This window comes from Thunnus albacares, chromosome 8, assembly GCF_914725855.1.
Source record: "Thunnus albacares chromosome 8, fThuAlb1.1, whole genome shotgun sequence".
NCBI classification, from domain to species: domain Eukaryota; kingdom Metazoa; phylum Chordata; class Actinopteri; order Scombriformes; family Scombridae; genus Thunnus; species Thunnus albacares.
The window spans coordinates 18,913,779-18,939,596 of NC_058113.1; the positions used below are offsets into that span (position 1 = coordinate 18,913,779).

Here is a 25,818-nt window from a genome sequence, read left to right on the forward strand (position 1 = left end):
TGTTGTAAACCCAACAATCAAATATCATGCGCATATTTTGACCATAAAATCAGTTTTCAGCTGTTTTATAGCCTTATAGCAAGAAAAAACCTGTTACAGTTGATTGTCTCAGTACTTTCATGACAAACTGCAGAGCTCTTTATCCAGAGCATGAGAGGGATTGCATTGCAGCCCCGCTTGAGTTTGTTTGCTTTTCTTTGGTCTTTCTCTCCAGGGAATTTCCACTCGGGACAAACACTTTTGTACAGTTTCCGGACCCCCATCACTCACCGCCACCACAGAAATGTTTGATCCAGATATATGCTGTAAATGATGGGAAAGAGTGATAGATCATAGCGAAAGTAGGATAATTCTTTCAGTTTATGCTATGGCCTATAGGGATCTACCATATACAGCTGCACAGGGAGTTCTTCTCTGGTCTGATTTCATGAGAGTATGGAGGGAGAGGATGTGTAATAGTCACAGTCAGTCTGCCGGAATGGAATCTGTGAGGTCATGATAACCTTTGACTCAAACTGAATGTGAGATAACTAGGAATTTAAGGCCATTGATATCTGTCAATGAACAATCAGAACATCCATAGCAACTTGGGGTGATATGAACAAAATTAGTATTGAAGTAACTACCACAGCATTCATCTTTATGATGATACATGCTAGTATTTGGGAAAGTATTCAAAATCACAATGCCTGTTCATCCTGTTGAGTCTTTTTTCAGTGGTTTACTGGAGCAAAATAAAAGTATCAAAAAATACATTTCCTTAAGTAAAGGTGCACTCAGGAACTTACGTATCAAGTTCGGTTTACCATTGACAGTGTTTAATGTCTTCTGCGGCTCTGTGGGGTGACGTCTAAAAAATAACTTTGATGACGTCATTCGGGGCTTTTTAGCTTGGGCCTGGAAACCACAAATTTTTAGCTGAAAGCTTTTTTTACAAATTGGGGTCATGGCATTTGAAAGAAATGAACATTTAACAGGCAAATGGGTCTAACAAAATATGCTACTGACTTGCATTATGGGAAATGTAGGCTCCAGTGTTTTCTTGGCCTATACTTGAGACTAAAAGTCAGGCTCTGCTGCTTTGAGTTTGATTATTCTTTTTTTTTTTTTTTAAATCTACCTCCCTTATGTCTCCTAACCTTATGGAAGTGCAATATTAAATCATTAGACATCCCCTTTAAGGTGTCACATTTTGACAAAATGAAATTGTACTTTATTTTACAAGGAACAGTGATTGACAATGATTTTAATTATATAAATTTATATTAGTTTGATAGGTTTAATCCTTAAAAAATGTGTTTGCATTTTAGAAAAGTTCCTTTCAATCTTGATGGTTAGAGCCAAATAAATTGGTTCAACAATTTGTGTTAAAGTGGAATTCAGCTGTTTAATTAAAGAGTTTAACGACCCCCTAAAAAATGTGTTTTGATAATTCGTACTCCAGTTGAATGTTTGAGCTTCACTGTGCAGAATGATGTATGTGCACAGTTTGAGTCTAAAATGCTGCTTTCTCAATCATTGGCTGAAGAGTGAGAGTTTCTCTGTGCTCTCTGTGTTTATGCTCAAGCATTGTTTTCTGACATCACAGCTAGTTTGGAAGCCAGTCCAATGGCTGGGTGGTCCAGTACGAAACTTACATAATGTGATGTGGAAGTCTGAAAGCCCCTGTGCACACACACTTTTCAGTGAAGTAGGAAACATCTTGCACCAAATAGTTAAGCTTTTGAAATGAACAATGTTTGCATATTCATATTCTGGATTTTTCAATGAGGAAGGCGGAGTAGATGGAATTTAAAACATTTTTTAGAAAGTAGGTGACTTTTTTGGTTAGAAAAATATATCAGACACAAATTATTATTCCAGGAAGAGTATTTTTCTGTCTTAAAAAATAAAGTTTTTTTTTATTTATTTTTTTTGTCTAATTGGATGTTGGAGGAAACAAATGTTCACAAATAAATGTACTTTACTGATTTTTGTACTGTTTGTACTGGCAGCATACAAATCAATAATACTTATACCTTTAATCACCTCCAGTATGTGACACAATCCTACAGTATAATTAGTCTACTTGCCTAATTATTTTGAAGCAGTGATTTGGTCACATGTTTCAACAAGAACTGCTGATTGGCTCAGCTCAGCCAGGCGATAATTAACTCCCAACGCATAATGACAGAGCAGCAAGTGCGCGTTACTTACAGAACAAATAATAAACATAGAGGAGTCATGCCCATACTTGCGTTAAGGCTCAGCGACATTTACAGCAAACAGTGATCATAACAGGATTTTAACAGATATCCTATGAGTCATGTTGAAAAACTTCCTTCCCTCCCTCTTCCCCTTTCTCCGCCTCATCCCCCCTCCTTAAACCCCCAAAACAACCATAAAAGTATTGGCCTGGTTGCGGGATTTCGCTCACAGCCAGACAGACAGCACGAAGGCGTGTGTTGGACCAATTAACGGGCCAGTCTGTGTGCTGCCCCGCTGACCGTATCTTCCTGGGCGGCTTTTGCCCTTACTGTTAGGACCGTCAGCAGCTGCAGCAGGACAAACACTAAACCTAAAAGATAGACACCAGAAAGTTTGCAATGGGCTCGTTTTGGGCTCCAGTCTGCGCCACCGCATTTCTCCTGATTGTAATGAGCTCAGCATCCAGGGGTTGGTATTGATGTTTTGTTTTCCTCCTTTTTTTCTGTTGTTGTACATGTTGTTCATGTTAATCGTGCCAGAAATTGTGTTTCCTTCTTGGCTGATGGCCCGGCTCCATTTTTGTTAGCCTGAACTGCTGTAAGTGCGTCTATTTCGCCTAGTGGACCCTCTGACATTCATTTCCGTATCAAGAGGACTCTTAAACACGTCTCTTCTGATGAGATTACATGTTTGTTACCAGTAGTGAAATGCAACTAAGTGCAATTACTAAAGTGACTCCAATTTTCATGTACTTGTACATGAATACTTGAATATTTACATTTGATGGTGCTTCACAACATTTCATAAGCACATACTGTACTTAAAAGTTTAATTTATTTCACAGCTAAAGCTACAAGTGACTTTGCTGATTCAGATATACAGTATGTTCAGATACTTATGTATTTACATATGAGTTGATAAAATATGATGCATTGTTATAGATAAACCTAACAAATGGCATGCAAACTAGTCAAAATTTGCTCCACTTTAACCAACTACAACACTGACATCAGTAATAATAGAGAGGTCATTCTGCCTTTTAATACCATGAGTACATTTTTCTGATATTACTTCCAAACCTTACTTAAGTGTCCTTTTCACTAGAGGACTTTTACTTGCAGTTAAATAATTTTAGGTGGTCAAATTGCTACTATTGCCTATGTAAAATATATGAATACTTCTTCCAAAACAATGGAGAGTTGCATAACATTGCCTGGCACCCCTCTCTTCCTCTCTTCCTCTGTCTCTCTCTCTTTGTGTGTTTACAACTTTCCAGATGAGCAGGTCGTTGAGCAACGTGAGGTCACCTTTGACCTTGACAAAATCATGCAAGGTGTGTTTTTTTTTTTTTTTTTTGCATGAGTGTATTCACATACTAGTGCCAATTTGAAGACACATTGCCTTTTGGCAAGCTGTCACGACTTTAAGAGGATATTTTAGGGTTTGAGGTTTAGGTTAAGGTTACGACAGGATTTTAGCTTATGCATGCCATTTAATGGGCCAGGTCAAGACTATTATGGAAACAATCATACCTATAGAAATAAATGTGTGTGTGTTTTTTGTTTTTTGTCTTATGTGTGTACATAACTGTTTTTACAACCAATTTTACGATCCATGTGTCTTGCAGAGATGCAACAACCAGAGTCATTCATGTTGCAGAAAGAGGCAGATTTGTCAGATCTCTTTGATCCTGAGGGTATGTCTTGTTTTGTCCTGCTACCATTTGTTATGTGCTTGATTTGACTCAACTACATAACAGGCCAAACTTGGTTTTGATAGATTTACATGTCCTCTTTACACATTTATCACTATAGCTGCTCAGATCTGTTGGATCTGTCTGCCTAACTGTTTTTTTTACTTTGGCGAGTAGTGAATCACACAGTCCTAAGTGTCCTTTTTGTTTCTTGTTTTCTCTGTTTTCATAGACTTCCAAGTAGAGCAGGTAATGGTGTCTCCAAAGTTTGATGCCCGGAATGAAAGAGGTAAGTGTCTTATCTGTTGCTTCTCCCACTTTCTCTTACTAATCTTTCTTGTCATATTCCAACAATTCCTGTCCAACAAAGCAGCAAGTCTATTAAGAAAACACTTAAAAAGTGCTGTTTAATGATACTGCCCTTGTCCTTTTAGGGAGCTCCAGACCTGGAATGTTGACACCAAGAGGAAGTGTGTATCTATTTTCCTCTCTTTCTTTTGACTTTTCATTTACTACGTTTGTATCTCCTACTACTGCAGAAATATCAAGTCACAGTATGTTTTCCTGTTTTTCCCTCAAAGGTCGACCAGTTTTTTGGCCCCGTTCTTTCCCTCCCATACAGGACTATCCCGTTCAGTTCCCCCTTGGCCGGCCGACCCCGGACAATCTTGAGGCCATCTGTCTCCATGCAGACCTTCGTCCCCGCTACCCAGACTCCTACTTTCCTCGCTCTGGTTTTGGCCAGCAGGTCCGAAGGGCCGATGCTGTCAATAATGCAGAGTCCTGGTTCAGTACATGCTGCAAAGGGAACCAAACATGGGAAAAGGAAGTGACACTCTGTTGTGCCACACAAGCGGTGAGATTTCACAACAGCCTTTTTACAGCCTATTCAACAAATTTTGTTCAAAGATGATATTTTCAGTATCTCAGCATCTTCTCGTTCGTTGCAACACAAATCCAACATGATGAAAAACACAATATTTGATAGAATGCACTGTGGAGATAAAATTGAATCCCAAACAAATAGGATGTCATGCCAAATACCAAGATATAATTATCGTTATCTGCTTAATCCCTTATGTGGAGGAAAGCTTTCATAGACTTTCTGTTATTTACAACTTTGATGTTCATTTTGACTATATTCCTGAAGCTGTAATGTGATACTTTCAGATACTCGGTGTCTTTGCATGAAACATTCTTCACATTTTAGAGATGATGATACTTGCATTTTAAACAAAGTTGAAGGCCTTGAGTGCTTCCAGTCGATAAGCCCATTATTTGCAGCCCTGCAGACATAACAGACAGGCCTTGGCATGAGCACCAGTCTAATGGCATTCAACAAACCTGTCCAAAGTTCTTCAGTGAATAAAAGCATTTCCTTTAATCTAAACACTTTCCTCTTACCGTGGTTGTTTTTCATTTTTGGTGAAATGTGTCTCAAGTGATTCTGCATAATTGTAGGTGCTCTATTCATTCAGCAACGGCCTCAGGCATGCACATTTCATGTCAGTATTCAAGGATTAATTCATACACCCTGACTGTTGGTATTACTTCTCAATGTCTACTGTAGTGGGAGCTGTCAGTCAAATCCTTCTGTGAAGAGGACTCATCAGTAAAGGATCGTCTTTATCACTGCTGCAGACTAAGTGGCAGTGAGAGACTGAACTGCTTCCATAACGATGCTCCAAACCCAAACTATGAGGCAACAGAGGAGCTGCCAATGCCAGAGGTCCCCTCTAAAGCCAGCTTCAACTTTGACCCCAACACTTGCGGGAGGTATGCAGAGAAATCAATAAAATGAGCATGTTGACAATCAAGCTACAATAAGTGTCATCATTATGTTACATTGTTTTATGTTATAATATTTACCATGAATTGAATTCAAGATTAAAGAATAACTGAACATCAGGCTGAAAAGCCGCGTTTATCTGCCTTCTCTGGTGAAACTTTAAAATGTTGTTTCACTTCTGACTACACCCAGCGTCAGTGACTATGTATTAATCTGGTGGACCCTCAACAACCTCTTCATGCAGAGTTCTGACTCCTGCCGTCAGGGAGGAGATACACTTTCCCTAGGAGGGCCAAATCAAACAGATATCTGAGACCATTTGTTCCCTCAGCCGTTGGGTTCTTAAACAGGCTGCAGGCCTAGTTGCTATTGCACAAACACTTTAACAAAGGACTGATGGACTCTTTGTGCTTTTATAACTCAATGCAATTTAATTTGACGACATCTATTGTATGTTTATATGTATTTTATGTCTTTTATTTATTTTATGATGTGTATTGGTTGTTTGACTACTGTTACAAAACAAATTGCCCCTTTTGGACTGTCTATCTAATCTGCAGTGAAAAACAGTTACCTACAAATACACAGTTTACTGCTGTTTCAGTAACATTTGCTAAAAACTACAGTGCCCTGTTATAGGGAATTACTAGTTCCCTTTTTTAAAAAAGTGATAAACATCTTCATTAGTAACCAGGGTCCAAGAGCCACAGATATGGTAGATAAGTCAGAACGTATGGAAATATGGATTAACACAGTTTTTTGTCTTTTCATAAGATTTGTTGACTGTAACAAAAGTATAGAATAACACCAACCTTATCCTTTAAGACAAAGGAGAGAATGAGATTCAATGCATCCCAGAAGCCAGAGGAGGTCATGTTTGGGTCTAAAGATTATGACTCATACTTTACAGGACAGTGATGACTCCATACAGAACTAGAGGAAGCAGAGGGAAAAAGGAGAAGAAACTGTCAACTCCCAAAAAAGTTGACATCAGATTTCCTCCTGGACGACCCACCGCAACTGTCATTGAGTCACTGTGTCGCAACCAGAATATTCGACCCCTCTATAATGTCAGGTGCTTGCCAAATAGAGGCTATGAATGGGTGGCTCGTCAGGCGAAGACCATTAATTCGATGGAGAAGGGATTCAAACAGTGTTGCAAAAAGAGGAAGGATGTGCTCTTTTGTGCTGAACAAAAGGTATTGCGAGAAACCTACAAACATAAATGTTTTGTTCTTTTTGGTAAAGTAATATGGCCTCTCTCTTTAATTCCTTCTAATGTTGTTTCTCCTTTTGTATCTTAGTGGCGCGAGGGGCTTAAGAAGTTTTGCTTGCAGAAGACCAGTGATCAGGCTGCTTCCAGCTGTTGCTTGGGCAATGGAGCAAATGATCAATACAACTGCTTCCAAAACATGTCTCCTGACCCATATTACAACATGACTTCGGCCACTGAAGAGCTCTCACTTAACAAAGTCTGTGAGACACACAAGATCATCAAGAAGAGGTAAGACAGTACTTCCTACATCTGCTCTTGGATCTTCCTGTCTCCTTTTTTTCTTTACCTCCTGGTGGGTTTTTTTTTTAAGTTTGCATTGGTACAATTCTTCTTCTTCTGTTTCTTTTGATGCTTTTTGTCATTTCTTCTGCCACAGAAAATAAATGAATCTTAAGCTGCCTAACACACTGAAATATCTCTTTATCTTGAAATGTGCGGACATTGTGTATCTACAGTATATTTGGTGTTGCTGATATTGTCATTTAACTAAACACGTGTACACAATCTGTTTGAGTATCATAAAAGATAGAAACATAATGTGTTCTGACTTTGCTTCAGGTTCCATGTTGGTTTTTCTCTCTTTGTGAGGGAATGCTGCCCCCTATCTCCACAAGACCAGACTGGTTGTTTTATGCAAAGGGTGAGTTAAAAAATCATCAAAAAGGAAGTGAGTCTGTACAAAACCTAGCAAGACAAATCAGAAGACAACGTAGTAAATGTAGTATTTGAAGTGCTAAAAGTGGGGGCGCTATGAGCGCAAACCTCTGATTTTCTAATTCTATTTCTCTTTTGTCTGGCCTTGTTCTCTACATGACATCAGCTTGAGGAAATGTCACAGGTGGCTTGTTCTTCAGTGGATGCCACCCCAGCTGTCCGCCGCTGTTGCCTCCTGCCCTCCGAAGAGTTTCCACAGTGCACTGCCAAAATTCTCATGGATGCCGTCACCAAGGCAACCAGTGTCTCACGCCAGAAGAAAAGGTGCCCAATCTCCTAAACCCTGTGACCTTTTGCTACTGACCCTACTGGCACTGGGCCATTCAAGTAATGGTACACAAATCCCACTTAAAGGTCTGTAAGATGAAAAGCACATCTGAAGTGTGGACCAAATTCAAGCTTCATCTGCTGCCTGTGTTATTTTTCATCTTTTTATCTAAGATCACACGAGAAGCATTGCCATCACAAGAGTGCATTCATAAAGAAATCAAGATATTGTTTAGTGCTTAGTTTGTAAACCAGACTGTTGTCTGAGTCACTGTACCACTATTTTTTTTATAGGCTGCTCTTTACATATTTGACTATGAAGGCATTTTCTTTATTCTTTGTACGCTGCAAGATCAGTTATTTTCTTTTTAAACGATTTTGTGGTTAAGATCAAATCAATAATGGTTCTAATAAATACATTTTTTAAATGTACCTTTTTGTGTGATTTGCTTCTTGTCTTCTTGCATGAAAGACCTGTACTGTTAGTTTAATCACCACATGCCTGGTGCAATAAAATTAGCATTTTAAGAAAACTCAAGCTGGTGAGGATTGTTGGCAACTGGATGTAAATGTGATGGTCACAAGTAAGAAACAGAATGTGTTATGAAAGGATGTCTTTTAGATAGAAATTGAAATGCACATTTACAAAATATCACCTGGACAGATGGACATGAAGACTTCAGTGTTTTTTTTAACAAGTCATGATGATTTTGCTTATGTATTCTGTTATATTTTTTTTGCCATTTATACCATCTGATGTTATACTGTATGTTTCTTAACTGTGCAACAAATGTGATTTTTATGGGAATTTCAGGATGCATTTTAACAGCTGGCAGTGAACACCAGAAAACAATCGGCATCTTGCCTTCTGGTCCATTTAAACATTCTTCTTCTGTTGAAGAAACTGTTGCACGACACAAACAAGAAGTAATTTATAAAATTGAGACTACATAGGATAAAATACTAGGAGTTAGAATATAACTTATTTCCATAGATACCTGACCAACTATCTACATATATCATAAAAGAAAACATGGTCTTTTTACTGTTCGATAAAACAGTAACAACTGAGATTTTTCTTGTTTTTTGCACAAATTCATACATTTCCAGATATTAAATCATACATAGGCCAGCTCTTTGAGTAAGAATATTGATGAAACAATTATAACATATACTGTAAATAATGTGGTCAAAGGTATTGAAAATATGTTACAGTAAGATATTCACAGATCCCTGAATTTTTAAGGCATAAAGCCCAGATGTTTTTATGATTTTTCTCTGTAGTGCTTTTGTAATGTTATATTGTAGCTTACATCTCTTTATTCTTGCATGCATACCTGTTTTAAACCACCACACAAAATTGTCACAATATTTAGTATTAAAGGATGGGTTCACAATTTTTCAAGTCTGACTTAAAACAATAGTCAAGTGTCCATATGAACGTTCCCCTCCAAATGCACTTACAGTGTCAGTGATGGGGCACAAAATCCACAGTCCTCATTTTAAGCAAAAAACTGTATCTGAAGCTTATGTGAGGCTTCAGCAGTCTGAATCATTCATATCAAGTGGATATCTGCCACATTTACAGTCTTTTTAGCTTCAAATTCCCTCTTTGTGTTTCCCTGTTGAGCTGTGGTGGAAGCATAGTAACAAAAAGAGGAACTTAAGCACTAAAAAGACTAACATTGGAAGATATATACTTGATTTGACTAATTTGGACTGAAGCTTCATATTAGCTTCAGATATGATGTGATACAATCTGACTTTCTTGTCAGTTTACACTGAACTTCATTTTGCTTCCTCAGGCAGTTCTGTTTCAGAGGTTTACGCACATATTAAATATACAGTTACACATATGACACTTCTCATAGACGTACAAAACATCAAACAGTCATGGCAATCATACATATCACATCAAATCTCAGTTAGCAGCTGATTACCTCACCTATTAGAGGGCAAAAGTTGGTATTCTCAATTTAAAACATGTGAGGGGTCAGAAGAGATTCTGTAAGCAAGTCTAGTAAATTTTTTTTTAACACATTTTTGTGCAGAAGGAGGCTTGTAGATTTTGGTCCCCATCGCTTACATTGTAAGTGGATTATGAAGGGATCTTCTAATCCCTTATGAACAGGAAGAATGATTATGACAAGGGAAACAACTATTGCAATGTTCATTCTGGCACCTGACTATTGTTTTAGGACAGACTTGAAGAAAATGTGAACCCTTCCTTTAAACCTGAACCGCCTCTGTCCACTGGGGGCGCTGTGGTGCTGCTGCGACGTGAGCAGCAGAATTCAACTGTCGGCGCTGTCTGTGATGTGAACAGTCAAATCGTAATGGCGACTGCTGGGACAGCAGACTCGGGATCAACAGCCCCGACAGGTAGCTAGCTGCTAAATATTATTCCTTTGTTGTCTTTAAACGAACACACAAATGGATCTGTGTGATATTTTTGTAGAGATGAGAGTGTTTAAATGCGGTGACTGTGGCTTTATCGTGTCCCGGTTAGCCAGTTAGCTAACTAAGCTAGCAACGAGGCTTTCAGCCTAACAAATGAACCAAGCAGCGGCTAGCTTGTTTAGTTAGCTACCTAGTTACTAAACCTTTATTAGTGCCATTGTTAACCTCACGAAGCGTTAAGCAAGTCAAAACCAGTTATATCGACCTATTTGTTGAGGTTAATAACGTAAAGAAATAACTTAATTACCCCAAACCACGTTGGCTCAAGTGTTGTGTTTTGTTATCAAGCCGGTCATTTCGTTAACTCGCTGTTTGTGTGTTATTGAAGGGTAGCGTTGAGTTAGCTGGACGCAGGAGGTCAAAGGGTGAGGTTTACAGATAAATATCGTTTTATTTATTAGTAAATAAAGGGGAAATTAACGGTAGCTACTCTGTTATCATCTCGCCTTCCTCGCCTGTTCACCCCCTCCTCTTCCCCCGTCTGTCTGACCAGGTTTGTGGTCAAGATAGCAATAAAAAATAATTTTCTATCAAGTAGGCTACCTTCAACACTATCCCCCCATCAGCTACTTTTCAAAGATTCACAGTGTAGGTGGGGTGTTATCAAAATAAATATAGATCTTAATGATTTCCTACATGTTATGCTTATCTAATTAATGAGCTTCTGTTCACCTGATGAAAGGCTGCTTCTCCAGGATCTTTTTAAGTTTTTATAGTTTTTTTTTTTTGTTTTTATTCAGTTTTCAGTAATTTCATGTAATCATTGTACTTTTTTAATATGGTATTTATGAGATGTATGATGAGAAGTAATATTGAATTATTTGGTAGTGTACAGCATTGTGAGTCCAAAGCAAATTTCCCTCTGGGCCAATTAAGTCTTTTCTTAATATCAGACCGAAGTATGGTGACTTGATGATGAACTGGTCTCTCACTTGTTTTCAGTGGCAACATATATACTGATGAAATGCTTTCAGGAGTTTCTTATTTTCTGAATACAGGACAGATGAGGGGGACGTTGCATCTTGTTAATCCATTTAGTTGTGCGGCACTTCTTAGCTTTCCTGTGTACAGAGGAGTTGCTCTTCTCTGTGTAGCCGCCCAGTCTGAATCAGTGAATAAAAATAGTGGCTTCGACCGCACTCTTGTGGCTCCCACATGGCTGAGAGCCCGAGACTGTACAAATACAAGATACAGCTTTCTGTCAAACACACACACACACACTCACATACACTTGAGTGACAGTAACATAATGTGGTTTCCGTACTAGTCCTTATTAGCCTTGTTTCCTAATCGGGCTAAGAACCAGTATATTTATGGAGTCTTCATAGACAGAAAATGATGTTGAGAGACTGTTCATGTCCCATATTCTTGCCTTGTGCAGGCTGCAGGCTACATGTGAACAAGGCTGGCAGGGACTTGTTTAGTATACAGAGAGGAACAGATGGTTTGCCTATTGTCTTAAGTCCAGCCACTGACAAGCTAAAGTCATTGTTAAGTAATTGGGTTAGTCTAATTTCTACCCTAAATCTGCTGCACAGCATGTGTTATTATCTAGTAATATGCTGACACTGAAAATTGCAATGTTTTGAAAAGAACTGCCGCTTATGATCATTTTTATAACCAGTTAATCTGCCGATAATATTCTTTATCAATTGATTCATCTTCTTGGTCAGTAAAACATCAGAAAATTGTGAAAAATGCCCATCACAGTTCCCTAAAGGTGATGTCATCAAATGTCCAGGTTTGTCCGACCAACAGTCCGAAACTTAAAGATATTCAATTTACTTTTAAGTAAAAGCAGCATATTTTTCACATTTGAGAAGTTAAAACTATTAAGGCTGTTACTTAAAAGTTGAAATAAACAGTTAATCAAAACATGTCGTATTGAACAAGTCATTTTGTGTGTATATATATATATATATATATATATATACATATATATATGTATATATATGTAATAATATAATAAAAATCTAGAATGATTTTGTTAATCGAGTAATTGACTAATCTTTGCATCTCTGTTTATTAAGCATATGTTCTCATACTTAAATACACTCATGCATTAAGTTGGCGTAGTGTTGCTCATTTACTAGGTTAAGCCATTTAGGCTGACCATATCCTGCTCCACAGATATTAGGACTCAGTTCTGGAGGCGAGCATTTCAGCGAGGTACTCGCATGGGTGTGTGTTTCTCTGTGTGTGTATGTGTGAGCAGAAACTGCATGAGTAGTGACGATATAGTGTGTTGTTTTACATAATAAGAGGGAATGTGGGCAGAATGATGCTCATTGTCTCCCCGGTGGATTGCAGTGTGTCCCTGCTAACTGAAAAGAGATGCATGGCATTCAGTGATGCTGCCATATCATTAACACAGATGAGTTTTCACACACAGGATTGTTACTACAGGTGTATAAACTCCCCAGCATCCTTTTTGTATATATTGACCCGTAGCACTGCAGCATTGAAGCAGCTGTTGCCATTGGTTACAGGCTAGAGGTGCTCACAGAGTGGGTGAGAAAGTAGGTTTAAACAGCAAGTTTATGTAAGGACACAGGAATTCATGTTGACTTTTTCTTTCATTTCAGTTGTGTGCTTTTCTTTCAAAACTACTGTGTGCTGTTTTTGTCATCATGCGTACACAGGAAGTTAAACCCATTTAACTTTTTTATCTGTGGTTTTCCAGAGGTGTTTGCTTGTTGACGGTACAAACTTTCAAGGAGACTACTGCTACCTATGCTGATCAGTTGAGCTTGCTGAATGGCTTAATTTAACAAGCATTAGGTAGTCATAATGTTAGCATATTGGACTTAATCAAAATATTAATCACAAAGTTACCGTGAGATACAAAGTAGGCTGTTGCAGAAAGAGCTAGAAGTGGTACTGTTTTTCAAAGGGAGGTGGTGAATGTAGATATTCATCATCAGGGGCCAGATGAATCTGGAGCAGCCAGCTCAGGGGAGAAGTAGTTCCAGTTCACATAAAGCTGGTGGTATCAAGAGCAACAGTGAGTAACTGTGGCTACATTTAGGTCTGGGCTCATCATTGGCATTATACTCATCAGCCAGTGCTGGAAATAGCCCTGCTAATTAACCAGCAAAGGGATTCTTAAACCTCCATTAACAAATTCTTCCATGTTAAAAGCTGCCAACTCAAACTTCAAAAGTTTACTCTGACTGCATGGGTTGACATTTACAGGTTTCATGAAGTTGAGTCAACAACAAAGAAACTAGTGGTTCCTTAAGTCTTCAGAGTTTTTCCTTTTAGATTCCCAAGAGTCATTGTCTTTCTCTAACTTTTGTTTTTCTCTCTTTAGGGACCAGCGGCATCATAAAAGTGGCCCCTCCAGAGGTGAATACATCAACAATTGCCTCACTGAATTGACAAAACACGACTGCATTACAGCCCCAAGTAAAGTAAATGTTGTTCCAGTCAACTCTGAGGAGGGAAGGAGAACAAATTTAGAGAGTTCAAGCCTGTATTCATGCAGTCATCAGTTTGAGACATCCATCACCGAAAGCTCATTGGGTTTTGATGGAAGTAAGGGACTGGCCTGTGTTGTACAGGTGAAATCAGGTTAATAAATGCCCGAGGAACATGAGGACAACAGTATCTTGTATTTTAGGAGAGTATGCAGTGTTATAGTGCCATTGAAAATCTAAAGAATAACAATAAAAATATGAGGATATTTGTTGTAGGGATGGAGATTTTGGCAAAAAGAGAGAGGCAGGCGGAAAGGACAAACTAATGTAGGTTTATTTGGTACATCTCTGTTACAGTCAGGGCCAGTGTCCACCGGATTTGGCTGTGTCGCATTCTGGCTCCATCGCATCTGTTGGAGACGCTCTGCTGTCATTCTAGCCTGTGTGGCAGTGTCCACCGGCCAGAGCGTCCAACCCACTGCTCTTTTCCTCCAGTCCCACTATCCGAACACGCTGGGTCTATTTATGCCAGAGCAGGAATGCGACACATCCAGATCCTGCGTTATTTACTAAAGCAGAAAACACATACTCAGTGGACATTAAGGTATTGGTCACAGCAGACCAACTGACATTATTTTCATTCATCCGCCACACAAGTTGACCTTAGCTCAGAGTTCAGCGACTTTTCAGCTGAGATGATGGCTGTGCGAACACAGGATAAGGTCGTCACGTGAAGATGTTTACCCAATATGGCCTAAAGCTTGCGTACATCTAGCTCTTTGCCTTCTATGTTCACAAACACACATCAGGCTGTATTTTATTGTATTTGAATGTTTTCCTCTCTGTCCCTCTCCTCAGATGCCTGGCTCTTCAGGCACAACTCAGAGCATGAAGAAGACTATTGGACACCGGGGTGTTGAGACCACCACGGGAGAGACCACCTATAAAAAGGTTAGAACAGGGCAGGGGTCAGTGACATCAGATTGTTGACACCCACAACACTGAGCAGCAGAGTTGAAAAGTGAAGAAGGATCAGTGTGTACGCCTACGTGTTTTGTGTTTATATTCTAAAAATAGTTTGGAAATTCCTTTGACTAGACACCCAAGAATAGTGAGTGAAACTATAGAAGTCAGAGGCGTAAAATATTGTTTGTTCCAGTGCTTATTATTTTTTTCCTCTCTTACCCCTGCAGACTACATCATCTGCCCTAAAAGGTGCCATCCAACTGGGCATCACTCACACAGTTGGCAGCTTGAGCCAAAAAGCAGAACGAGATGTTCTCATGCAGGACTTTGTGGTGGTCGAAAGCATCTTCTTCCCCAGGTTGGTTACAGAAGGCGTAACTGAGTGAATGTATTGAATTTGTGGTTTTATTTTTGGGGTTCATGTAGATTCTTATGGTCTCTCTATCTCTTGCTCTCTCTCGTGTGTTTCAGTGAAGGCAGTAACTTGACTCCTGCTCATCACTACAGTGACTTTCGTTTTAAGACCTACGCTCCCATTGCCTTCCGTTACTTCAGAGAACTGTTTGGCATTCGGCCAGATGACTACCTGGTCAGTACTTAGACCAAATTCACACTGCCATGTTTACAAGAACTGTTCTTGTTTTGATTTAAGACACTTAACACAGATTTATATGTTGGAATTATTTAGATCAGCCTTTTAGCGAGTGTGATCACCTTTTGAGACTGAAAATGTTTTGCACATGGTAAGAAAGTCTCACCTAATATTCTGTGGTGTTTCTCTGCAGCGATTCAGCGTTACAGTCTTGTGATTCAGTCATCCATCTTAATGTGCATCTGATGTAACAGATACACTAATATTTTAATCAATACAGCCATCTACACAGGCAGCATGTCAGCTTGTATCTGCCATACCCATGTAACAGCAACCCAAAGCTTATTTTTATGCTTTTCTTCTGTTTTACATGTGTAACTATAGTAATTGTATATTGGGCTCTGAGTGCTGCCAAAATGCAGGTGACCTACACTCAATACTGCACCTGAATGCATCCTGTGTAGACACAGATAGAAGACTGAAGTTACTGCTGCTGCTCTTATTACACTAGACCTCCTGTGTAGGTAGACTTGGACATAGGCTACTCCCAGCACTTTTTGTCATATTTAATAACAGTGTTTTCTCCAGCGTTTTCTTTCTCTGCTGACAGTTTCCTTATGTCAGCATTTTGAGATTTTCTGCTCCTGTTTAGAAATTGTTCCATGTCTCTGTACGTCAACCATGCCAACAAAGCAATTTGTTTCAATCAGGAGTCGTGTCAGACGTCAATGTGTTTCTATCAAGTGGCCAGTTGGTGCTATTATGCACTCAAAATAAAATAAAAAACTCAAGCAATGTTTTTACGTGCTTTTTATTTCATGTTAATTTATTTATGCACCCTTTCTGTGACTCCTCTGCAACATCCTAGCGACCTCCCGGGGGTACCCAACCCCCAGGTTAAGAACCACTTGTTTCATTTAATTAGAGCTCTGGTTATGCCAACATGTGTGCTCTGTTTTGACTGGATACTAATGCACTCTTCTGTCTCTTGAAGTATTCTCTGTGTAGCGAGCCACTGATCGAGCTGTCCAACCCTGGTGCCAGCGGATCCCTCTTCTACGTCTCTAGTGATGATGAGTTCATCATCAAGACTGTTCAACACAAAGAGGCAGAGTTTCTCCAGAAACTCCTTCCTGGATACTTCATGGTGAGAAGTGGGAGTGTGTTCAGTATGAGTGATGATAATTTCAATAACCATAATTATCTGGAGAGTAGGTGCCTTGAATGAGTGGGAACTCTAATCATGTTTTTCCAATTTCTTTTTTCCTCCTCCTTTCTAGAATATAAACCAAAACAAGCGCACCCTGCTACCCAAGTTCTACGGACTCTACTGTGTTCAGGCAGGAGGCAAGAATATCCGTATTGTAGTGATGAACAATCTTTTGCCTCGGATCATCCCCATGCACCTCAAATATGACCTGAAGGGCTCCACCTATAAGAGACGAGCATCACCTAAAGAAAGAGAAAAGGCTGTTCCCACATACAAAGACCTAGACTTTATCCAGGACTTGCCTGACGGCCTGCTGCTGGAAGCGGACAACTACAATGCCCTGTGCAAGACTATACAGAGGGACTGCTTGGTGAGTCAGAGAGACACTTGTTTTTCATTGACTGATTTTTATTCAAGTAGCATGCACTCAAGCCTCTCAGCCCACATGGAATTACTGGTAACATTTATATGCACTGTTGAATATGCAAGTATATTAAAATTCCTAAACAAGTTCAGATAGTACACCAGCAGAATACATTATCATTGTGCCATCACATAACTACCAAATAAATATATCGAATCAAACTTTCTGACCAACAAATCTTAATAATCGCAGTGCTCAAACAAATTTGCGGAATTACCAAAGATATTTTAGAGACAGTCACTTTATAACTCAGGTTTTTCCAGGTCGTCTTTTAAAAGGACCAACCTAATGCCAGCAAAAATTAAAATTTAATTTTTCCAATGACATAGTGGATAGATTTTGTTCTGTAGGGTACCAATAAATATTATAAAAAATTGTGTTCTGCACACAAATGGACAGACTAAGCAACAGCCACGATAACCACCTTTTGAAAAGGTAATACTTAAGGGAAGTGAAATTAGTTATTTTCTCTTAAACTCATAATTTTCTGTTTCTTTTAAGGCAGTTCTCAAGGTTGTTTGTTGCTTAGTATGGAACTCCAGCACTGCTGGCAGTCTAAGGATCATCAACAGGAGTCTAGTGTTTAAGAGATGACTCAAGCTTTCATGACACTGCAAACTAATACTCTGTTTACTTTGAGGGATGACACCTTTTCAAATGATGGAAGTGGCTGGCGGCATTTATCATTGATGTTAACACAGGATATCTTTATGTTCTATATAATTTAGTTGATCAGTCTTGGGAAAATCAAATAATACACACGGCAGAGCCTTTAGAGGCTAATCCTTCTTTGTGTTTGCTGAGTCACTGTTACTTTACTTCTACAGTCCATACATTTACATTCCTCTGGTCTAAATCCACCTATCAACACTTTTGAGTGATCTTCTCTGTTAACCCAACCAGCACGACCACTCTGTCAATGTGTTGTTGTGACTGGTTGTGTACTATTGTAAAAGCGAACTGTCGCTGTCTTATCGGGTATTGGTGTTGCTCATCTGTATCTCACCCTAATTTTATTGTACAAGTATTATGGAGGTATACAAGTATTGTATGGAAGTCAGTGACAATTTGACCCTACTTCTCACTTGATGTATTAACTCAGTAAACACTTTCTAAATGAGTTTATGGTTTCAATTGCTAATATCAAGTCTTCAATACAGCATGATGTTCATTTTGTAAATTATGGTCCCATTTAATTTAAATTTGATGATAAAGCAGGGTGCCTTAGTGCGTGGCTACATTGTGATTGACAAGTTGCTACCACGGCAACATAAACAGGCGTAACCCCAGATTCACAGAGTGAAAGTGTAGCCATAGTCGTCGTTATTTCAGTGTTTTTTCTGTGAATGAAAGTTAATTGTAACATTTTTGTCACCTAAAAAAGTCTTGTTCAGCGTTTGATTGTACTACCACTTTGATTGTCAGGTGTTCAGTTTTCCGATAAGAACATTTTGTTTTAATGGTTTTAAGCCTGTTTTTCACTGGCAAAAAATAGCATTAGCATTATCACAGTTAACCATAGACAGTAAATGCACTGTGTTAACCAAGCTACCAGCTAGCGTTAGGCTCAGCTCCACCCTCTTGTCCAAATATGGTCACTTCTCGTCACTTCTGGCTCTAAAATCCAAGATGGTGACGGTCAAAATGCCAAAAACCAATGAGTGACAGTGCCTATGTCCATCATTTTTACAGTCTATAGGTCATATCAGCCTATCCTTTTTATCCTATTTAGATGGCATTGGCATTGCTAAAAAGAATTTTTAACCTTTATCCCAGTCAACATTTTTGAATAAGGTAAATGCACCTCTTTTAGGGTCAACCACTCTCCACTATATAGATATATTTTTTAAAAATGTTACATTTTAACATTAAAAACAAAATTAAACTTTTGAAAAACATTTTTAAGCAACAAAAAAGTACCACAACACAAACAATGCTCATGATTGAAGCAGCATCCAGTTTTAGGAAGTATTATATCATTCAAAATGTTGTGAATATTTTGTGTGTAAAAGTTTGCTAGTGTTTCCTACTATAGTACTATCGTACCCCTCTATTCAATCGTCTCTGTCAGTGTACTTCAAACCATTAAACTAATCAAAATACAAAAGAAAGCTCACCAAAACACTGCTGTCATCAAACTGTGTGTGTAAATTTCATGTCATGAAGGGTTGCTCCGATTGCTGATCATGTCAACTCAATCATTGTTTTTGTATGTATTATGTAGCTCTTACAGAGTTTCAAGATCATGGATTACAGTCTGTTGATGGGCATCCACAACATGGAGCAGGCCTGTCGAGAGCGGGACCGTGCTGGGGGCAATTCAGGGGACAGTGGGGGATCGGAGGGAGCAGTGACCCCAGATCAGCGCCGGCCGCAAGCCCAGAAAAGTCTGTACTGTACAGCCATGGAGTCCATCCAGGGGGAAGCTCGTGGAAAGGGAGCTTTGGATTCAGAAGATCAGTGAGTCTTATTGTTTAACCAACCACCAGAAGAGCTGCGTTTGAACTGCAGTGTTTGCTTTGTAGTGTAATCTGTGACTGGGAAATGACAATTCAGTGATCTGTTGTTTTTGCTCTGGCCTTGTCCTTCCAGCATGGGGGGTATCCCAGCTCGTAATAATAGAGGAGACAGGTTACTGATCTACATCGGCATCATTGACATTCTGCAGTCCTACAGGTTGGTGTCTCATAGCATCGAAATCAGTTCCTCTTTCTTTTTTAATTAATAAGCAAGCTTCCTACCTACATTACCCGTTATTTAATTTGCAGTATATCATTTAATTATGTCCTACTCTTTAGATTTATTAAGAAGTTGGAGCACTCCTGGAAGGCCTTGGTCCATGACGGGGTAAGAGCCAACACACTAATTAAAGAGTCTTTAAGTGCAGAGGCTCAGAGAGAGATTTATGGCTATAAATTGTGTTAATATGAAACCCATATCTTGTAGTAGTAAGTTTTGGTTGCATCTAGACTTACATAATACATAATACATACATAGTACATAATATCAGACTCTAATAGCTCTGTTACTGTTTTAATTGTAGGACACAGTCTCAGTTCACAGGCCTGGTTTCTACGCAGATCGTTTCCAGCAATTCATGTGCAACACAGTTTTCAGGAAAATTCCACGTAAGTATGTGTGTGTGTTTATTTTTAAATCCCCTGAATGGAAGTTAATATCATGATGACCTGACGGTGGAGAAAACACAAGAGTGAAAAAGTCTTGAATTGATCATTTCTCCCTTTATGGCCTTTGTCATCTTCAGTAAAACCATCACCATCTAAGAAGAGCCGTGGTGGAGGTCAGGGAGGGCTCAGGAGGGCCCCCACCCTGGGAGGTCCGACCCCACTCTCCCAACTAACAGGACAGTCATCTGTTGACTCCAGACTAGTCTACCACAGCCACTATAAAAGCACAGACTCAGAGGCTGACAGCGGTAAGAACTGAGGCATCACAAGCAAAGTAATCAGAACATGAAGAAGATTTGCGGTTTATTGTATCCACAACCACAACTTTTCTCATAGCTGTACTCAGATTGGAGGTACTGGTGTCGAAATGTGCAATAATCCGGTTTCCTGTTGATGATTTGCTGTCAGGCGTGCAGTTGGGCAGACCAGATCTTGTTCCGAGGACCCCTCCGCTGGTAGAAAACTCTGCTGACTGTGAGGCCAACCTGTCCACCTCATCACTAGGAAGCACAGGAGTTCCCTCCACCTCTCCCCCTCTACGGTAAAACATCACCAAGATAATAATACATGACTTTTATTCTTCCATTTCACTTTCACACTGTTTTTATATCATCTGCTCTGACTTTTCTCTGTAGGTCTGTAGGGGTGGAAGTGCACAAAGCGGCTAACACAGATCACGACCAGGGTGCTTCCCACAGGTACTGCTGGTTCCCAGACAGCAATTATTGGTCATAAACATAAACAACCTCATCAAGTTGTTTGTCTCACTTGTCTTAGTCATCTTGTCTCATTAATTGCATTTGCTCTGTTCCAGTTTGGGGGCAGAAGAGACTGTAGATAATTCAGGCAACCTGTCCGGAAACGAAGATGTAGTTTCACTATCTGACATCATCCCTGAGACCAACATCTGTTTTGTAAGTCTCAAAAATCGTGCACATATACACACATCACTACTAAAACCATGACATTATGAATTAGTAAATGGTTATTAGTTGTAAATTTCTTATTCAGCTTCATAATCTTGATATTGGTTTGATCTTCACAGTAAAAACGGACACAGTGCCATCTAAAGATGAGAAGTTTCTGGAAGAGGTGAGGTGGGCGGAAGTAAGGATAAAGAGAGTGAAAGTCACCCGCATCCACTGTGGACCCTCCGTTGCACCTCTGTTGTTTTCTCAGCCCTACAAGTATATACAGAGGATGCTGGATGAAGCAGCCAGGTGGAGTGGAGGTTGTGACGAAGCAGAAAGCAATGGTGGGATCGGTGGCAGTGGTGCGTGCACACATTTGTCCACCCAAAGCTCTGTTGTCTTTTTCTTTAAACACCTGGAAAAAAAAGGCTCATGACCCTGAATTGGCAGCTCTTTAGTAGCTCCGGCAGCATTACATTAATTAAACAAAGCTTTTCTTTTCCCCCATATTCACAACATGTATGTCTGCTGCCATGACATAATCCCAACTAAATGATTAGTCATATGTTGTAAAAAGCTCATGCCCCAGTCACCAGCGGATGACGAAGAGTCAGTCATCCCACCCACTTTTTCACAGCATGAAGGGCATGCGAGTGGGCACAGACAGCAGTTCAGCAGAAACACACACAACACTTAAAAGCACATGAAGGGCATAGCCTGTATTTGTCGAGTGACTTTTTTTTTTTTTTGGCGCTGTGTCTAAGTGGGTTCACATTTCCATGACTCACACTCTAATGTTCCTGTTACCACACATCCATTTCCCATCAGCACTCCTCATGAGCAGGCGCACTCTGAGCTAACGGTGGTTCTCTTGTTCGTCATCGATAGAAATCATTCAAATCAACACTTGCTGCTGTCCACTCTACAATCATGTATGCATTTCATTTCACTGATTGTGGATGTGCAGTATTTGTTTGAAAGCAGATTTTGAATCAGACCTATTATGATCATTTAGTCTTTATAAATTATTCTGCTGGAAGCCATGGTGGTGCTGCAAAGGTCCGGCTAGATCTTACCACTGCTGAATGTACATTACTATGTTTTTTCTTATAGAATGTGTCTTATTAACATGGCAGACCATATTGTGCAGCCCTGAAAATCTCCCCCTCTGATGTGACCATATGTGCTAAAATATAAATTCATACAGAGAGAAGAGCTGTTGACAGCATTGCTGGCCAGTAGATGCTGTTAAGTTAAGTCACGCTATTAAGTTAATAGAAGAATAATAATTTCCAGCTACTGTCACATGTCTGTCATGTCTGTGCCTTTACATGTTTTGTCCCTCCACTAACACGGGATGTATAGCTGACTTTTTTTTTTTACAGGTTAGTGCTCTAGTAGCAGATACAAACCTGCCTTATCACTATAGCTGAAGTCATCAAACTGCCATTTGTATGTCTGGATCAACCAAACAATTGTCAGGGTTTAAAAGAATTTCAGAGATTTTAACGCAAACACTATTACAATCCCTTTTGGTTATCTTCTCCCGACATCAGACAGTTAGGATGTCTGTCTCTTTATTGATCATTTCTGCTGGTTACAGAAATGACCACTGCCCACATCCACTCTTGGACCAACATTATTAACCATGTGTATAACCAATTTTTGTATTTTTTTTGTATGTAGTAGTACTCAGCTTTTACTTGGCTATTCATAAAAAACTGCTTTTGTGTTTTCATGAAATGTTTTATGTTTATCTTATTGTTTAGAGCACTAAACAAGCTATTGAGGTGGCTGGCAGAAAGCTGTTTACCCCAGTGATTTCCGTTACAGACATTTTTTTAATCACTACCAAGTGACTGTAGCAAACCTGAAGATCTTAGACGTCATCTCATCGAATGAACTGCTGTTCGTGTTTGTTAGGCACATGTGGTCTATGCAGCAGAGAGGGAGAAAAGGGGGTGGGTGGGGGTGGGGGGTCGTGAGTTGTGGATACAGAAAGAAGGAAAATTACTCATTGTTCATCAATGCACATTTGAGGATTTAGGACTGAGCCTTTTGTATTATGAGCCAGTCGTGGCACCAAAGAGAAAAGCAGAGGAGACGGGTGAGACGTTCAGGATCCAGTACAGTCATGAAAATGAAATTAGACACTCCTGGACACCTGCATGGACTGATATGTTGTATATGGTAATAACACTGGGTTGACCTGTGTTTTTAAAGGATCTATTATTAAACTGGATGTTTTTTTTTTTTGGTTTTCTTTGCTAAATAGTTTCATGTCTGATAAGCTGTATCTGACACAAACCCCAGTCCCTGTAAAGAATTTTTTTTTTGTTTGTTTTTTGTTTTTTTCTGAAGAATTGGTTTACCACGTGGCCGGAGACATTTCAAGATTCACCACCACATTCCTGTGAAATTCATGTTTAATTTACTACATGTGTTGTAGCTAGTAGAACCCCTCTTTTACAATCTGTTGTCTAGTTGAGATGATGTATTTGAAAATACTTATTTCTGGTATTATGCGAAAACTTAAAATATGGATTTCAAGCAGATCAGTTTAAAGTCATTTTCTGTTGGTTTAGGGAGAAAAAGCCACCAAAGAAAAACACTCCAATGCTCCAATACTTTAAGATTAGACAAATCCAGATACTATTTGTGACAGCTGTATTATGTTACAACTCTTGCAGACCTTTTTTTTTTTTGTTTGTTTTTGTTTTTTGGGTCGGTGGTACTGTGTAATTGCTGGATACAGAGGAGTTTCTGTTACAGTTGTTATGTACTACACCATGGCACAAAAAAAACGTAATCCTTCGGTGCTTAAATGTCGGTGCACTAAGTGTAGACACTACAATATATTTGAAGTAATGCAATATAAACCACAATATGCCACCTTTCAGTTCAAAGAAGTATATTTATTAATATGATTGATTGCTGTTGGCTGAAATGATAAAGTTGTATTATGTATCTTAGATGATTGTACGTATACTGTATACTGACAGAAGGATGTCTGAAACTTTATAGCGTGTGTTGCCTATGAAGGGGGACTATTTGACAATTTCACTTTTTATATTTCATGTTTAGATTGTGATATGATAGATATATTCTCTCCATAATGATTCTGGGTTGTTAATCTCCCATGCTTTTCTACATGAATGTTTCACACGGCCCACGAGCCAATGTTGCTGGTTGTCCTATATGCTTCAATTACTATATTTTTACTGTGTATAAAATGTGTATATGTACATAGGAGTCACTGAAATGCCTTCTCATGCAATATGTGCTGCCTGTCCCTCCTGCCATGTTTCAGTTATGTGGTGGTGATGTTTTCATGTCTGATTTTAAAGGATTAAACATATTTTCTAAATCTTGGTTTTGGGTCTCTTTGTTAGTGGATATTATCTAATTTCCTGTCATATGGTGGTTGTGAATATGTCTTTGTGTCTTATTTTTGTTTTGTTTTTTTAAAGTCCCCTTCTCATAAAGGTGTTTTGTTTCTTGTTCACGTGATTCTTTGTTCTCACCCCAAATTTGAGTCTTAAAGTGTGTATCTACGAGCATGATTTGTGACATCACAGTTTGGAGGCAATCATGGTCCAGTATACAGCTTAGACAAGTGTAATGTGGAAGCTTGAAGCCTCCAGTGCAGATAAACTGAGAACGGACTTTACAGTGAAGCAAGAGACATAAACTTTTGAAATGAAAAGTATTTTTATAGATTCTGGATTCTTCATGTGGGAGCAGGAGCAAATGTAATTTTAAGGATTTTAGCAAGATAATTGAACTTTTTTTGTGGAAATACATATCAGACACATTATTTAAAGCAGAGTATTTATTTTCTATATACATGTCTGAAGGGGATCTTTAAACACAGCCAACACAAAAAAACATTTACACTGAAGCAGTACTATCTTTTATGGGTTCTGAAGAGGTTTTATTCATGTCTACAGGCTATCATGTTAAAAAGATAATTTAATTACCATTTTGCAACATATTCAGGGTCTTCATCCACCAAAACCATCCCTAATATCTCATATTCCAGGGCTCTCCAGTTGAACACATTCCTTGTGGTGAAGTTGTCACCATTCATATAGCCTTGGACCACTGAGCCAACCCATTGTCAGAGCTCCAGGTGGCACACAAGGAATGCCAGGTGTTTGGAGGAAATGACAGTGACAGGAAGTTTGTGTAACTGCCCTGAGCATACACACTGACACACCCTGAACTTGCCTTAAACAGAACAAAGGCATCGCGGTACAAGAGACTAGACAAAGAGAAGAGCCCGGACTCCCTGGTGAGATCTGTGAGGAATCTAAACAGGTGGACCAGCTGTGAGAGACTGAGAAGAAGCATTGTTTTAAACATAAAAATGAACAAAAAAGCTGTCTGATTCCCTCAGTTACCTGAGACAGACAGTCGCAGAGCTGAGCGTGGTTTTATCTGTCAGTAGTTTGACATAATCTTTGTTTCTCTCCCTAGGAAAGACAAACGGGAAAAGCAAATGAACAAACTCTTTAACTGTCATCAGAGGAGAGAAGCATGACTATTGTCAAGACCTTAAACATTATATGATTGAAACAAAGTACTCTAGCTTCATTCCATTATATTGAAATGTCATTATTCGTCCTCCATACACACAGTTTTTGTTCTTGAAGTCTTTTTGACTGAATAAAGGTTGACATAGGCCTACCTTGGGGTGTTGCATAACATGATGCAAACATC

At 39.1% G+C, this 25,818-nt stretch overlaps 2 protein-coding genes across 3 annotated transcripts; both read left to right on the plus strand.

Annotated features, from left to right (window-relative positions):
- Positions 1–2,382: 2,382 nt before the first annotated feature.
- Positions 2,383–8,358, plus strand: LOC122987033 (extracellular matrix protein 1-like). The gene is made up of 11 exons (XM_044358632.1): positions 2,383–2,655; positions 3,464–3,520; positions 3,815–3,883; positions 4,113–4,169; positions 4,315–4,350; positions 4,462–4,736; positions 5,451–5,656; positions 6,580–6,868; positions 6,974–7,173; positions 7,504–7,585; positions 7,766–8,358. Exons 1-11 carry the CDS (start codon positions 2,586–2,588, stop codon positions 7,937–7,939), a joined length of 1,515 nt encoding a protein of 504 aa, XP_044214567.1. The 5' UTR covers positions 2,383–2,585; the 3' UTR covers positions 7,940–8,358.
- Positions 8,359–10,237: 1,879 nt separating this feature from the next.
- On the plus strand, positions 10,238–24,468 carry LOC122987723 (phosphatidylinositol 4-phosphate 5-kinase type-1 alpha-like). Of its 2 annotated transcripts, XM_044359742.1 has the most exons (17): positions 10,263–10,308; positions 12,517–12,555; positions 13,700–13,734; positions 14,664–14,756; positions 14,999–15,129; positions 15,243–15,360; positions 16,358–16,510; positions 16,644–16,943; positions 19,222–19,457; positions 19,590–19,673; positions 19,796–19,844; positions 20,041–20,125; positions 20,263–20,433; positions 20,594–20,726; positions 20,821–20,883; positions 21,000–21,099; positions 21,231–24,468. In XM_044359742.1, the coding sequence occupies exons 1-17, from the start codon at positions 10,263–10,265 to the stop codon at positions 21,231–21,233; spliced, it is 1,839 nt and encodes a 612-aa protein (XP_044215677.1). In that variant the 3' UTR covers positions 21,234–24,468. The 2 variants fall into 2 exon arrangements, with proteins under 2 accessions (XP_044215678.1, XP_044215677.1); XM_044359743.1 differs by lacking the exon at positions 12,517–12,555 and having other exon boundaries at positions 10,238–10,308.
- The last annotated feature ends 1,350 nt before the right edge of the window (positions 24,469–25,818 follow it).

What these genes read in the sequence shown, in the direction of transcription:
- LOC122987033 (XM_044358632.1), top strand. Translation starts at nt 2,586, where the DNA reads ATGGGCTCGTTTTGGGCTCCAGTCTGCGCCACCGCATTTCTCCTGATT. An exon ending in TGATGCCCGGAATGAAAGAG is followed by an intron (nt 4,170 to 4,314) that starts GTAAGTGTCTTA and finishes TTGTCCTTTTAG; the next exon opens with GGAGCTCCAGACCTGGAATG. An exon ending in GACCCCAACACTTGCGGGAG is followed by an intron (nt 5,657 to 6,579) that starts GTATGCAGAGAA and finishes CATACTTTACAG; the next exon opens with GACAGTGATGACTCCATACA.
- LOC122987723 (XM_044359742.1), top strand. Translation starts at nt 10,263, where the DNA reads ATGGCGACTGCTGGGACAGCAGACTCGGGATCAACAGCCCCGACAG. An exon ending in GGGATCAACAGCCCCGACAG is followed by an intron (nt 10,309 to 12,516) that starts GTAGCTAGCTGC and finishes CCTGCTCCACAG; the next exon opens with ATATTAGGACTCAGTTCTGG. An exon ending in TCCACCTCTCCCCCTCTACG is followed by an intron (nt 20,727 to 20,820) that starts GTAAAACATCAC and finishes TTTTCTCTGTAG; the next exon opens with GTCTGTAGGGGTGGAAGTGC.